The 14,090-nt window shown below is 36.5% G+C and overlaps 3 protein-coding genes across 8 annotated transcripts in view; 2 read left to right on the top strand and 1 right to left on the bottom strand.

Annotated features, from left to right (window-relative positions):
- Positions 1-1,423, top strand: part of LOC111443165 (chaperone protein ClpB3, mitochondrial) — a 14,014-nt gene extending 12,591 nt beyond the window's left edge. Inside the window, exons 10-11 of one of the 3 annotated variants that reach the window (XM_023080853.1) lie at positions 353-670; positions 1,223-1,423. In XM_023080853.1, coding sequence (XP_022936621.1) covers positions 353-664 — 312 coding nt within the window. In that variant the 3' untranslated portion in view covers positions 665-670; positions 1,223-1,423. Of the gene's footprint in view, positions 1-352; positions 797-1,212 lie in introns of those variants that run through there. The other 2 variants (XM_023080851.1, XM_023080850.1) reach the window with 2 other exon arrangements.
- Positions 1,424-3,186: 1,763 nt separating this feature from the next.
- On the top strand, positions 3,187-8,612 carry LOC111443583 (U-box domain-containing protein 12-like). Of its 4 annotated transcripts, none has more exons than XR_002710525.1 (4): positions 3,187-3,761; positions 5,103-6,067; positions 7,204-7,264; positions 8,396-8,612. XR_002710525.1 is itself a non-coding variant. In XM_023081465.1 (3 exons), the coding sequence occupies exons 1-2, from the start codon at positions 3,187-3,189 to the stop codon at positions 6,022-6,024; spliced, it is 1,497 nt and encodes a 498-aa protein (XP_022937233.1). In that variant the 3' UTR covers positions 6,025-6,067; positions 7,204-7,533. The 4 variants fall into 4 exon arrangements, 2 of the variants coding, with proteins under 2 accessions (XP_022937233.1, XP_022937232.1); XR_002710524.1 differs by having other exon boundaries at positions 7,204-7,268; XM_023081465.1 differs by lacking the exon at positions 8,396-8,612 and having other exon boundaries at positions 7,204-7,533.
- Positions 8,613-9,281: 669 nt separating this feature from the next.
- On the bottom strand, positions 9,282-12,269 carry LOC111443585 (stromal cell-derived factor 2-like protein). Its single transcript, XM_023081466.1, has 6 exons — positions 11,887-12,269; positions 11,137-11,277; positions 10,880-11,020; positions 9,870-9,919; positions 9,653-9,782; positions 9,282-9,563 (listed from the first exon to the last, which is right to left on the bottom strand). Exons 1-6 carry the CDS (start codon positions 11,989-11,991, stop codon positions 9,480-9,482), a joined length of 651 nt encoding a protein of 216 aa, XP_022937234.1. The 5' UTR covers positions 11,992-12,269; the 3' UTR covers positions 9,282-9,479.
- Positions 12,270-14,090: the final 1,821 nt, after the last annotated feature.

The following is a 14,090-nucleotide window of genomic DNA, read 5'->3' as shown; positions in this document are numbered from 1 at the left end:
TTTTTTTTTAGGTGCCGGTCGAGGTGGAGGAGCGTTCGAGAGCTGTGCGGTCACAGAGGGGGTCGTTCCGGAGCGTCAGTCCCTTGTCGGTCTTTTCGAGTCTTTTGTGTTTCATTTTACATTTGTAATTTTCTTTGTAATAATTTCGAAACTAATCTTCTCTCTCTTGTTTTAACCAAATGGAGTTTTTATCTTTTTACTTTTCTCTTCTTCTATTTTCTTTTTGTTTATTTTCGATTTCGTCTTTTAGTTCACGGTCTGATTTTCGAAGCCTTGAAAATCGGGTCTTGACATTTTTATTACGTCAAGTTAGATTTAGTTTTAGCGTATGGTTTTTGTGTTCGTGTTTCAGATCGAACGGTTACGTGATAGACTTAAACAGAAGAACATTAATCTCCATTACACCAAAGAAGCTCTTGAGCTTTTAGGGACGTTGGGATTTGACCCCAATTATGGAGCTAGGCCAGTTAAGAGAGTAATACAACAACTAGTAGAAAACGAGATTGCAATGCTAGTTTTGAGAGGCGACTTTCAAGAAGATGACTCGATCATTCTCGACGTCGATAGATCGTCGTTTGCCAAGGACTTGCCTCCCCAAAAGAGATTGTGCATCAAGAAGATAGATAGCGATTCTAACTCGGAGGCTATGGTTGCTCACGACTGATTTCAGGTACAAACTATGTAGGTGATAGTTTGGTTTTTGTTGATTTCTTTATATTATAAGAAACTGTTTTAGAAATTGCAATAATGATTTTGTGTGAATGAAAATAATATGTTTGGAGCGAGAATTTTGAAATTTTTGGATCGTAAAAAAATACGTCAATAGTGACATTAAGCTAGTAACCATATGTTTCTCACTTGATCTCTCGACTCCGCTAATGATATCTTACTAGATGTGATAGCGAAGCAAGTTAGCCATGCAAAAAAGAGAGTTCGGGATTGAGAACGTCTAGAGAGTAATGTAAAAATCTGAGATCCTAAAAACTATCTCCGTTGTCTTGTCTTGAATAATATGTCCATGATCGTAATTTCCGCACCAAAACATGAATGGTTGCTTCTCAAGAACATATCAACCATGAAATCCATCCATTTTGGCAAACAATTGTGAACTGTTATGATCAAAGGTTGTGTAAGGTACATGAAATGAATCCCTCTTTGGATATCATTTTATTCGTTAGTTTAAATAAGATTTAGTGTATGATTCTTGAGCAGCAAAATGCAGGCAATCAACAACCAGACGTTGATATGAGTGTCCTTTGCTAGGGACGGATGCCCACATTGTCCTTTGCTTTCAGATATTTTATGAAGTTTGGTGGGAAACTGTCTTATTGTGGTTGGTGCTGGCAACACACCGACGCAAAATTTGACCAACTTTACATACTTTGCTGACATCTTCTTCGTTAATCTCGTAATCTCTTAAAATTACTTCAACTTTTCATACTTAGTCGTTCAACTTTAATTTTGAAGGTTTTATGATACAGCCATGGGAAAGAAAGATATATCTGTTGATATAGATAGTAATTCATCGCTAGTAGATATTGTTTGTTTTTGTTTGTTACGTATCGTTATCAGCCTTGCGAATTTATAATATGTCTTTTTTCTTACATCCTTATAAAAAAATGTTTGGTTTTCCTCTCCAATTTTTTAACCATCATATCTTCGTAATCACTTCGTTTAGATGTGGTTTGAATCCATTCATGTACTCCTCTATCACTTGGGCGTCTATTGAAATGAACAAACAATTGAGGTATTTCGTAACTGCTTGTTCGAATTCAATATCTTTATTTACAATGTTGTTAAATTAAGGAAATGAAAAAGGGAGACTGTAACGAACTAGATCCACCGCTAGCAGATGTTGTTCTTTAGGGATTTCCCTTTCGGATTTCTCCTCAAGGTTTTAAAATGCTTTATATTTATATAAACGGTGGTTTGTTTTCTTCTCCAACTAATGTGGGACATCATAGAGACGTTACGGAAATTGGTTAGGGTTTCCATTGAATAGAGTTATGTAATGAAATACGAACCTAATAAGCTATTTATAAAGTAAATTAAATAATTCATTTACCAAAGTCAAATACTTCGGTCTAAATGGAAGAATAGTAATGGGCGTTGTCACATCCCACAGCCAAGCAGTATACTATTGAGGAATGGGAGTCACATTGAAGTGGGGGCCTCCGATTTTATTTTTTATATTTTTGAAGAAATTTACTTTGGAAAGACAGTAATAATTTATTTACTAATTGAAGAGACGATAGTAATTATTTTTTAACTTAACTAAATTTATAATTATGGGTTTAAATTATTTTTCTATGGTGTTTAATATTTATTACAATTTTGTATTTAGAAAAAACTCAGATGTGAACATCTTTATAAATAATAATAATAATATTTTAATATTTTAATAAAAAAATTACTAAAAATAATTATTTAAGGTTATAGAAAGAAAATTTTAATCGTTTTTTTTTCTTTTCAATATTTTAAATTATTAATTTTTTAAAAGCTTATTAAACACAAAATTAAAAACTTAAAAATTAATTAAACACAAAAAATTAAATATTAAAGGCTTATTACATAGTTTTAAAACTTTATTACATTAGATTTTTATTGAATATGTTAGCTAAAATTAAAATTTTAATTTTGAATGTAATAAATCTTTATATTATTAAATTTGTGTTTTAAAAATTTATAAAAACTTATTGAATTATTACATAAAATAAAAATAAAAGTTTTAAAAAATTAGTAAAGATTTTTTAAAAATTTGACAAAATTGAAAATTTAAATATTTATTAAACATTTTTGTAATAAATAGTCACAAAATAAGAAATTAAATTAGTTTAAAAATATGAAAATGTTGGCCGATTTTAAAATTTTAAATGGAATTGATTTTTTTAAATATAAAGTATATAAAAAATTGAATAATAATTATAAAAATAATTGAATATAAAGGAGGGTAGAGTGGAAAGTAAGCCATCGTTTTTGCCGCTAAACTTAAACACTCACTCTGCTTTTGAGTTTGTAGTGTGAAGCTCTGTGAAACCAAACGAAAACTTCTTTTTCCAAGAGATTGAAGAACAGAGCGAAATCGAATCAATGATGAATCGCCATTTTCTTCTTCTTGCACCGGAGATTCCTCGTGCTGTTCTTTTCCCTGCAATTTAGTTTCCTAAACCGTTTGCAGTTTCCGATATGGCCAAGTGTCAAAGAAACGACGTTGGATCTGTAGTTTTTGACCGAGTCTCCACTTCCACTGCCGCCGCCGGCCATTTCCGTCTCTGTACTTCCTTCTCCACTGCTTCATTCCGTAGGAAATTTTTTGATGCTGTAAGTTGTGGTGGAAGTTCACGCTATCGCTATCACCACGACGGCGATGGTACCGTTTCCTCGGCGATTAGGTCGATGTCCGAGATTGTGAAGGAACAGGAGGAAGTGAGACCGAAACGGTCCAATGCCAAGTCGGAGAAGCTATTCGATCTTCTTAGACTGGAGTCGTCGCCGGAATCGGAGCCGGAGTCAAAGAAGAAGGAGGAGGTGCTGGAAGAGTTCAAATGCGTAGTGAAAAAATTGCAGGATGAAAATTTGGCGGAGAGGAGAACGGCTGCAAGTCGAGTAAGGTTGCTTGCAAAAGAGGATGCAGAAGCGAGAGGAATGCTTGCAATGCTGGGAGCCATTCCGCCGCTAGTTGAAATGCTTGATTTGGAAGACGATGAATCTAAGATCGCCTCGCTCTATGCATTGCTCAATCTTGGAATCGGAAACGATTTGTAGGTTTTCTTCCTTCCAATCCTTCGACTATGAATTGTTTTTTCTTGCTTTCTGTTCTCTCTGTTTGCTTGTTCTTGACATGGTTTATTACTTAATTCGCATTTTTTGGTATCAGTTGTTTTTTTTTCGTAATCTCTATTTGTTCTTCATTTTGCGTTAGGTTTGTGATCCTCCCGTTTTCCTTTCTTTCTTTTTTTTTTTTTTTTTTTTTTTTTTTTTGGGTGCGGGAATGGTACTGGCAAGTCATTTTCATTCCGCTAATTTGTTGCACCGATTTTTTTTGTTTTATTGCTTTCTATTCCAATTCCAAGTTCTATTAATTTCTGATTCCAGTGTGCTCTTTTTTCCAGTGATTGATATGTCTATGTCCTTGTTTTGTCTCTATCTCACCACACTTCCACCCCCTCCCTCCCTCTCAAAACGAGACAGAAAAAATGAAAAGGAAGGATGGTGAAATTATATGAAATGTCCTGAAGGCATTGGGTAGTTGGGTCCTCTCTTATTTGCTCACTATTCTAATTCTTTTTTCGCTATCAGAAATAAATGAGAAGAGACAGCAACGATTAAAAATGGGTTAAAATTATAATATTACTCACCCTGCTTAAACTTTCAAAACCATCTCTCAATAAAAATTACTACGGAACTTCATATGTAANTTTTTTTTTTTTTTTTTTTTTTTTTTTTTTTTTTTTTTTTTTTTTTTTTGGGTGCGGGAATGGTACTGGCAAGTCATTTTCATTCCGCTAATTTGTTGCACCGATTTTTTTTGTTTTATTGCTTTCTATTCCAATTCCAAGTTCTATTAATTTCTGATTCCAGTGTGCTCTTTTTTCCAGTGATTGATATGTCTATGTCCTTGTTTTGTCTCTATCTCACCACACTTCCACCCCCTCCCTCCCTCTCAAAACGAGACAGAAAAAATGAAAAGGAAGGATGGTGAAATTATATGAAATGTCCTGAAGGCATTGGGTAGTTGGGTCCTCTCTTATTTGCTCACTATTCTAATTCTTTTTTCGCTATCAGAAATAAATGAGAAGAGACAGCAACGATTAAAAATGGGTTAAAATTATAATATTACTCACCCTGCTTAAACTTTCAAAACCATCTCTCAATAAAAATTACTACGGAACTTCATATGTAAATTTGTGCATTGAACTAAAACGAAAATTTCAACCTGTGACTATCATTTTAGAGATCCCTATTTTGGTCCGTCTATAAATTTTTATTCTTGCTACATGATGATCCCTTTTTTTCTGTCCAATTTACGTGCATTGATTGATAATTTATTTCCGGAGTTATTAGTTCTTAGGATTTTGGTTAATTTTTCACTCTGTTTTCAGGAACAAGGCGGCCATTGTTAAAGCGGGTACTGTACACAAAATGCTTAAGCTGATCGAATCTGATAATTCCCCAAATCCATCTGTTTCAGAAGCCATTGTTGCGAATTTCCTCGGGTTGAGTGCATTAGATACCAACAAACTGGTAATTGGGTCATCGGGTGCAATTCCATTCTTGGTAAAGAACTTACACGACCCAGATCATAAAAGTAGTTCGCAAGTCAAGCAAGACGCTCTACGTGCGCTTTATAACGTCTCTATTTTTCCGTCCAATGTTCCATTTATCTTAGAAACTAAGTTGATCCCATTTCTTCTAAACGCGTTGGGAGACATGGAAGTAAGTGAAAGAGCCCTCTCAGTTCTAAGCAATGTGGTATCAACCCCAGAAGGTCGAAAGGCCATAAGCACTTTCCCTAATTCATTTCCAATACTCATTGATGTCTTGAATTGGGCTGATTCTCCTGGCAGTCAAGAGAAAGCATCCTACATTTTGATGGTTATGGCGCACAAATCTTACCGTGATAAACAGGCAATGATTGAAGCTGGGATTTCATCAGCTTTGTTGGAACTAACTCTTTTGGGCAGTACATTGGCTCAGAAGAGGGCCTCTAGGATTTTGGAGTGTTTGAGGGTTGATAAAGGAAAACACATCCCTGATCATTTTGGGGGAAATTCTTCTGCTCCAATTTGTGGTTCTTCTTCATCTTCTTTTACTAATCCAATTCTAGGTTCTGCTGAAGGTTTGGAAGGATTGGATGATTTGGTGAGTGAAGAGAAGAAGGCTGTGAAGCAATTGGTGCGGCAGAGTTTGCAAAACAACATGAGGAGAATTGTGAAGAGAGCCAATTTGCCTCAGGATTTTGTGCCTTCTGATCATTTCAAGTCGCTCACGTCAAGCTCCACTTCGAAGAGCTTGCCATTTTGAATGCTCAACTACAGGGAGTCGTGGTGTTATTGAAGATTCTCAAGTTAGTCTCCCTTCATAAATCCATCTATCTTGTGTATCTTGATTTTTTCTTTGATCAATTGGCCTTTATTGTTTATCATAAAGTTAAAATATTACAAATATATTAAAGATTTGTTTGGTAGATTGGGTGAAATATATGTTAGTTCCTATTGTATTTTTGCAATTTAATCCCTCTGTTTCAATTGAGTCTCTTTCAACCCTTATATATTAAATTATTAAATTAACCTGTAACAACCAAAGCCATCACTAGCAGATATGGTCTATCTTGGTCTGTTGCATATTGCATTAGCTTTACAATTTTAAAACGTGTATGCTAGGGAGAGGTTTCCACACCCCTATGAGAAATGCTTCGTTCCCCTCTCCAACCAATGTGAAACCTCACAATCCACCCCATTGGGGGCCCGCATCCTCACTGACACACCGCCCAGTGTTTGGCTTTTATACCATTTGTAACAACTCGAACCCTATTGCCCAGTTTGGCTTGTTACGTATCGTCATCAACCTCATGGTTTGTTTCCCTCTCCAACTGACGTAGGATCTCATGTAAAGCCACCTAAAAAACAAAAATCGTAAAGCCACCTAAGGCCAAGCATAATTCAATTGATAGTTACCATTTACCCTCCCGAAAGTCTGATGTTCGATTCCCTACGGAACAATTGTGAAGTTAACAAGAAAAATCTTTTAGATTATGAAATCCAAAATCCAAGTGAAGAACAAGATTTGATAACCAAAAGTAATGGGATCCACGAAATCCCACAGTCGAATCAGCAGTAGTTCGTACCATAGGATCTGGAAACCTCTGTGGATGAGTTAGTGATAGAAAATAATGGAAGGCTTCGAGATCCAAGTATTGTAATAAATTACTGGTACCCTTTGTCTCTGATGCAGGCCCCTATAGAATTTAATATTTACACGCCACATATTTCTGTCTCAAACACTGTCGGTCATCTTTTTCTTTTCCTTTTTCCTCCTAGAAAGAAGGAAACCAGAGAAAGATATTTCTCTATTTTAGTGTTCTTCTTTGAAATTGGAAGGCTTTGTTCAAACTGTGACTGCCTCACTGCCGATTCTTGTCTCGGAATCTTTTACTTTTATGATTTCATAACATGTGGCTCTCTAATATTTTACTCTCTGCAGTTCTTTGGATCTCTAAAACTGCAATGGATAGACTTTACTTCTTGCAATTAACCGCATCAACGTGGGTTTGTCTTCTTCTGCTCTGTTTATATTTGAATATATGGTTATATTATAACTTTTAAGTATGTAAAGTTTAGGGTTGTATTGATTTAGCTTCTCATTTTAAAGGGTTTGAATAGGTATCTGAGCTAAACTCTCCATTTTATTTCTGGTTGACTAGAGAGTGAACATGATGTTGACTTAAAAGATTAGGGTAGGTGAAATCTATAGTATATTATTGAATAATTTGTTCTATTCAACACTAGAATACAAATTTTTTGTTCAATTTTAAAAACCCAAGCTTACATGATCTTCTTTAAATTTTTTCTTTCGAGTTTTCTCTCATGATTTTTAAAACATGTATGTGTTAGGGAGTAATTTCCACGTTCTCCCCAACCTACTTGCAATTTCACCAAACTTTGTAGTTTTGTGTTATATTTAGTTTGATTTTGGAAAAGTAGGGATTCCAATCTACTACTAATACAAATTTAGGGGCTTGATTTCCTGTTTTTCTCTCTAGGTTCCTCCTCTTGCTATCTAGCTCTCAATTTTCTAGTAAGGTTTAGATTTTTTTTATTAAAAAAAAAAAAGAAAAAAAGGAACTGAGCTCGCTCCACGAGGTAGATGAAGGCATTTATGGCTTTAAATTTACTTCACCTGCGGGACTGCCCTGTATTTTGTAATTCAATGCTCTTCCATTTCTTACTCTCTACTGCTTTTAAGGCTTCTGTTGACTGATCTTTCTTTTGATGCTTTTTTTTTTGGCATTAAGTATCTATAAGTAGAGCCCATATCCATCTCTACAAAGCATGTGTATCAATCAAAACTTCAAAATCATTAGGAACAGATTGAAATTATCCCAAAATCATAATTCGTTCACTATTAGGCTCTCAAAGCATGATGATAGTTCAGTTTTCAGTCTCTACAATCCAAAAATGAAATAAAATAAGATGCAGTTTTGGTTTGTAAATTATTGTGTGGGCTGAGGAGAGAACATGGATACTGCAAATGTAGTATTATTAAAACAGTGCTTCTTTTAATGCAATGAGGGGCTGTTTTTATTGAATTTGAAGCCTACAACTGCCAACATATTTAAAGTTGGTCTGCGAAAAAGCTTCATTCTTTCTTTTCCTTATAACTTTAGCTATTACAGGTCTTCAGAACATAATGAAGTGCAGGCTTTTCCCAAAGGCTTTGAGTATATATTTTACTCGCACATGGAAGTTCTTGGTGTTGAAGTCAAAAGTAGATGTGATTTGCAATAATATGTGAAGTTGGGGTATATGTCTAAAGTTCAAGTAGTTTTGTGATGTCCCACGTTGGTTGGGAAGGAGAACAAACCACCCTTTATAAGGGTGTGAAAACCTTGCCCAAAGAGGACAATATCTGCTAGCGGTGGATCTGGGTCGATACAAGTTTTGATGAAAAATGGTTGAATATACCTTCATTGTAAGACCATCACGCTCATATTTTGCTTCCCTTTAGGATTTTCTTTTTCATTTTTTTTATTTGACTATATTTTGTTGACGTTTAACCTAACATACTATTTTCTGCTCACAAAGAGTCTAGATCAGTTGATAATGCTCGTGCAGTGTTCAGTGTTGTAGCTAACGCGTTAAGTATTCCACCTGGAGAGTTTGAAAGAGGAGGATATGGTGAAATTGGTAGATGCTAGAGAAGGAATTCAATTCAGACTGAGTTATCTATCCAACAGTTTTGGCGAATTTTTTCAAATAATATATAATTTCGTCCTTTTTTGTGTACTAATAAAATGCCTAGTGGCAGGATCAAAGCTAATGATCGTAAGCTATGGCTTTCATCACAATCTCGTATAAAATCATTCATGAAATTGTGTGCCACGTAAATCATCGCCGTTCTTAACAAAGACTCAATTAGTTTTAATTTTACAAAATTTAGCATGTTTTTCACAAGACCAAGCCAGCAGTACAAGGAAGCAAAGCTGCTTGAAAATGGAAGATTTTCATTAATTTTCAATTTCCCCCCGAATAGCCGTAACATATTGTCAATGAATAGCAGCAAGCTATGGTCGTTCTATAAAAACTCAAGAACAACCTTATACAACCTATAGAACAGATCCTGTTGAAGTAACGACCTCATCGACCATTCTTAAGTTAAATAATCAACTCAACGGTAAAAAAATTAAAAAAATTAAAAAAATTTCTCAATATTTCAAAAACCTAGTAACCTAATCTTGAAAGTTAAATACACGGTTACCTCTACTTTGTCTCCATAACAGGGAGGTAAACACCTTCCGCGGCCAGCCAGACATTGTCAGCTCGCTTTTCCCGGACTCCACAGACCTGCCAAGGTATAAAGAAAATGGTTACGAATTGTCACTTACAAATAACACATTTTCTGGTTTATTGAGATTGTTGTTCACAGTTCTCACCTCCTGCTGCCCTCCGGCTGTGCGGCTGTACTTCTTGTTATGACTATGTAGGTAGCCCCCGGTATCGACGTGCTGAAGCCGAATCCTCTGTCCTTGCTTCCATGTCTTCCCGCTCCCTTCAATCACAAGCCTGTACAACTTTGCAGGTGAGAAGCCACCAATACATATGAATCAAGATGTGTAATTGTACATTTTTTAATAGTAAATGGTTACTCACTTCCAGTAATCACCAGTGTCGGAGTTCGAATCATCGCCAAAGCAACTAACCTGCACCAAGGAGTCTGGAATCATTAGCAAGCATAGAAACCATAATTAGATTTTGGAATCATTAGCAAGTATATCCATTAGCAAGCATGGAGAGTTGGAAACCATGGCCATAATTTGGAAGCAAAATCCTCATATCCCTTGACCACTAATAGCAGAAGAAAATCCTCATGTCCACTGATAGAAAAAGGTGATTTTCTAATTGTCAGTGGATACTCATAGCACGAACTGACGTTTTGTAAGAAGAAAGGAAATGAATTGTCTTTTACATAATATGGTCAACAATCCAAACTTGGTTTATTTGAGATATTCAATAACAGAAATCTAGCGCAGGCAAACATTTCTAATAGCGGAATAAAATGCTCAACCAACACAATCTTTGGAGTTTGTCAATGCCAGAAATTTGGTATATGTTCATCTAAATGAACTAAACATTCTGAGGATAAGTTCATATGCTAGAAAAGTTCGTGCAAGTAAAAAAAAAAAATGAATAACAAACAATATCAAGCATGCTGTAACGGCCCAGATCCACCGCTAGCAGATATTGTCCTCTTTGGGCTTTCCCTTTCGGGCTTCCCCTCAAGGCTTTAAAATGCGTCGGCTAGGGGAAGGTTTCCACACCCTTATAACTGGTGTTTTGTTCTCCTTCCCAACTAAGGTGGGACATCACACATGCGGTCCATATAGCTTCCTTTTGGTAACTAATAATTGAATTCTAAGTGATATAATCCCAAGTTCCACTATATGCAAACAATATTGGCTCGATGATTAAACAGTGGCAGAGTTGAACCTTTTTTATGATTTCAATCATCATGAAGTCAACACCAGCAACTAACAAAATTCAATACGAGAGGAACATCAAAGCAGCCAGCAGACAACGCAAAGTGTTGCAATGCAATGGACATATGATCATGAGATTATCCAATAACAAAAATTTGTTAAATATGAATGCGATTCAATGACCTCTAGATTTCCTGATATTGGGGATGCATGCAAGTGGCTGTGAAGCCATTTCCTTGTCCCCATGTGTTGAAATCTGATAATTGTCCCACTTTTAATGGGGTCGCCCTGTTTCGCTGATGTCCCAAGTTCAGGTCTTACTATCTGCCAACGATAGACTCATTACAATTGCAAACCAGCACCAGCATTATAGGGGGGACGAAACAGATAACAACATTTGTTCCACAAAAAGAGTAAGAACTCGAAGGGGAGAGATTTACCCAGTAGCTATTGGCATCATCAACATTTGGATACCCGGTGACCGACTGTTGTCCACTTCCAGAACCATAAGGCACGTCATGGGAATGCAAACGGAATTTAGTTTTCTCGTGCATTAGCTTTAGAACTGTTCCATAAGTAATCTGTCCTCAACAAAAACACCAATCAACATCACGACTTCAATCGTAGGATTCAGTTGCTCAATTATGAAATTACTGAATAGTAAACCAAAATCTGCTTAAGAGATAGATTCATGCACAAGATTGAACAGATTATGCGATTTCCAACGAATTATCAAACTGCGTTTGAGCAGATTCCTTCAACTTAATGGTTATAAGATAATTTCGAATCCACATCGCCATTTTCCTCACGCATTAGCCATTATATGATCCCTCATTCGTTTAATTTGATCAGTTCTAAGCCAAGCAGGGAGTTTCCAGAAAGAAAATCCAAATCTTCTTAAGAGATGGCTTCACGTGTGTTTTACAGTAAATGAATACGAGGTTGAAAAGTTCAATGGATTTTCAATGTACGATCCATCAGCGTATAAGTGAGTTTCTTTCATCTTTTATGCTCCTAAGTTCGAATCAAATCAAAACTGTCCACTTCCTCACAAGTAAATCATAACATTCCCTAATTCATTTCATTTGATCGTTTCTTCGCCAATAATCTATCTATATCAGAGAATCCAGCGCGAATGGCTCAAATGCGAACTCGAACAAAGCACATAAACAAGGTAAACGGATTCAAACCTCAACGCCCTCGGAGGACGCAGCAGATGCGGACGACGGGGAGCCCTGGTGAAGATCGAGACCGAGGAAGAGAAAAATCGCAAGAGAGAAGAAACCGATGGCCATAACGAAAAGCAAGGCAATGAACCAGTTACGCTGCCAGAAAGGCAAATCGGGATGCGACGGCGGAACTCTCTCTCTGTAGACGATCCTCGTCGGCGCTGACGGCGGAGTAGAAGCGGAAGCCGATTGTTTTCTCCGAGACAGACCTGAGGATCCTGAAGAAGCCACGGTTGATCGGAAGAATTCGCCAAAAACCCGACGGCGATTCTGCGATTTCAATTCTGAGTTCTACCGGTAGAACTGAGAATTGGATTTAAAGAAATAATCCAATTTGTTTTTTTGTTTATGAAGTCGCGGAAATTAGAGTGAATTTGGGATTTCGGCGTGGTTTGGATGACACGTAAGAATACTGAGTCTGAACTAATCCGAACTGTACACGTGTCATTCAATGAGGTGGCTGCTTTTTTATTGGATGCATAGAGTCTTTCTCTGGTAAACTGGGTCCACACAACACGTGTCGTTCATTGTTAAATTATAAATTTTGATCTCTATTTTTATTTCCACGTAGGCCTTAACTTTTTTTCTTTTTTTTTTTATTTACGTGATTTAGTATTTCCAATTTAATGGATTAAAAATTTAAAACTTGCACCTTTTATTTTATTAGAAAAAATCAATAATGAATTTATAAAAAAAAATTATAAAAATTAAATTAAAAATTGAAATTAGATTTGATAACAATTTTATTTTTTATTTTTTAAATTTGAGTTTGTTTGTCGAATAAAAAACATTTATATAAAGAAAAAACAAACGAGCGAGAGTTAAGCACGTAACCCTAAAAATCAATCTAGTCCAACTAAGAGTATAGAATAACCGAGTGAGAGTTTTCTCAGTGCAGGTGCGAATTTATGAAGCTAACGAGAAACATCTGAATCCAATAAATGTATGACTCGGATAATTAAGTCAATCCAAAGCATCGCTTAACCCAATAACAAACACGATCGTTTATATATAACTAACGATTAATGCACTAAGCATAAAATGTGCGATATGGACAAATCTAGAAGTTGATATGGACATCTCTCAACTCGAGAACAAACGTGATCAGACGTTATCGATTAGTTACAATTAACTACTATACATATATTACTTCCATGTATAACAGTGAAATCTCATGTCGATTAGAGACGAGAATGAAACATTTTTTATAAAGGTGTGAAAACCTCTCCCTAACAGATGCGTTTTAAAACCTTGAGGCTGACGGCGATAAGTAATGTGCCAAAGCGGACAATATCTACTAACGATGGCTTGGGCTATTACAAATGATATTAGAGCTAGACACGGAGCAGTGTGCCAGCAGGACGTTGGCCCTTAAGGGGGTGGATTATGAGATCCCACATCGGTTGGAGAGGGGAGCGAAGCATTCGTTATCAGGGTGTGGAAACCTCTGCCTAATAGACATGTTTTAAGATTGTAAGGCTGATGGCGATACGTAACGGGTCAAAGCAGACAATATCTGTTAGTGGTGGACTTGAGCTATTACAAATGTTATCAGAGCCAGACACCAAGTAATGTGCCAGTATAGACGCTAGGGCTTGGGCTGTTACAAATGGTATCAGAGCCAGACACCAAGCAATGTGCCAGTATAGACGCTAGGGCTTGGGCTGTTACAAATGGTATCAGAGCCAGACACTGAGTAGTGTGGCTTGAGCTGTTACAAATGGTATCAAAGTCAGACATTGAGCAGTGTGGCTTGAGCTGTTACAAATGGTATCAGAGCCAGAAAATGAGCAATGTGGCTTGAGCTGTTACAAATGGTATCAGAGCTAGACATTTATCGGTGTACCTGAGGCTTGGGCGGTTACAAATGGTATCAAAGCCAGACACTGAACGGTGTGCCAACTAGAATGCTGGGGCTTGGACTATTACAAATGGTATCAAAGCCAGACACCGAGCAATATGCTAGTGAGGACTCTGGCCCTAAGGGAGATGGATTGTGAGATCCCACGACGGTTGGAGAAGGGAACGAAACATTCCAAACATTTCTTAAAAGGGTGTGGAAACCTCTCCTTAATAGACGTGACAGACCAAAGCAGATAATATCTACTAGTGGTGGGCTTGAGCTGTTACACCTACTAAGAAACTCGAGAACACAATCTATACTT

Source organism: Cucurbita moschata, unplaced genomic scaffold (genome assembly GCF_002738365.1).
Source record: "Cucurbita moschata cultivar Rifu unplaced genomic scaffold, Cmos_1.0 Cmo_Scf00005, whole genome shotgun sequence".
In the NCBI taxonomy this organism is placed as follows: Eukaryota; Viridiplantae; Streptophyta; class Magnoliopsida; order Cucurbitales; family Cucurbitaceae; genus Cucurbita; species Cucurbita moschata.
The sequence above is the reverse complement of the archived record's forward strand: the minus strand, read 5'-3'. Positions and strand labels throughout refer to the sequence as shown.

Coding starts and splice junctions, on each gene's coding strand:
- LOC111443585 (XM_023081466.1), bottom strand. CDS start 11,991: ATGGCCATCGGTTTCTTCTCTCTTGCGATTTTTCTCTTCCTCGGTCTC. Junction 11,021..11,136: donor ATGATGCCAATAGCTACTGG/GTAAATCTCTCC, acceptor TATCGTTGGCAG/ATAGTAAGACCTGAACTTGG. Junction 9,920..10,879: donor CAATATCAGGAAATCTAGAG/GTCATTGAATCG, acceptor TCCTTGGTGCAG/GTTAGTTGCTTTGGCGATGA.
- LOC111443583 (XM_023081465.1), top strand. CDS start 3,187: ATGGCCAAGTGTCAAAGAAACGACGTTGGATCTGTAGTTTTTGACCGA. Junction 3,762..5,102: donor CTTGGAATCGGAAACGATTT/GTAGGTTTTCTT, acceptor CTCTGTTTTCAG/GAACAAGGCGGCCATTGTTA.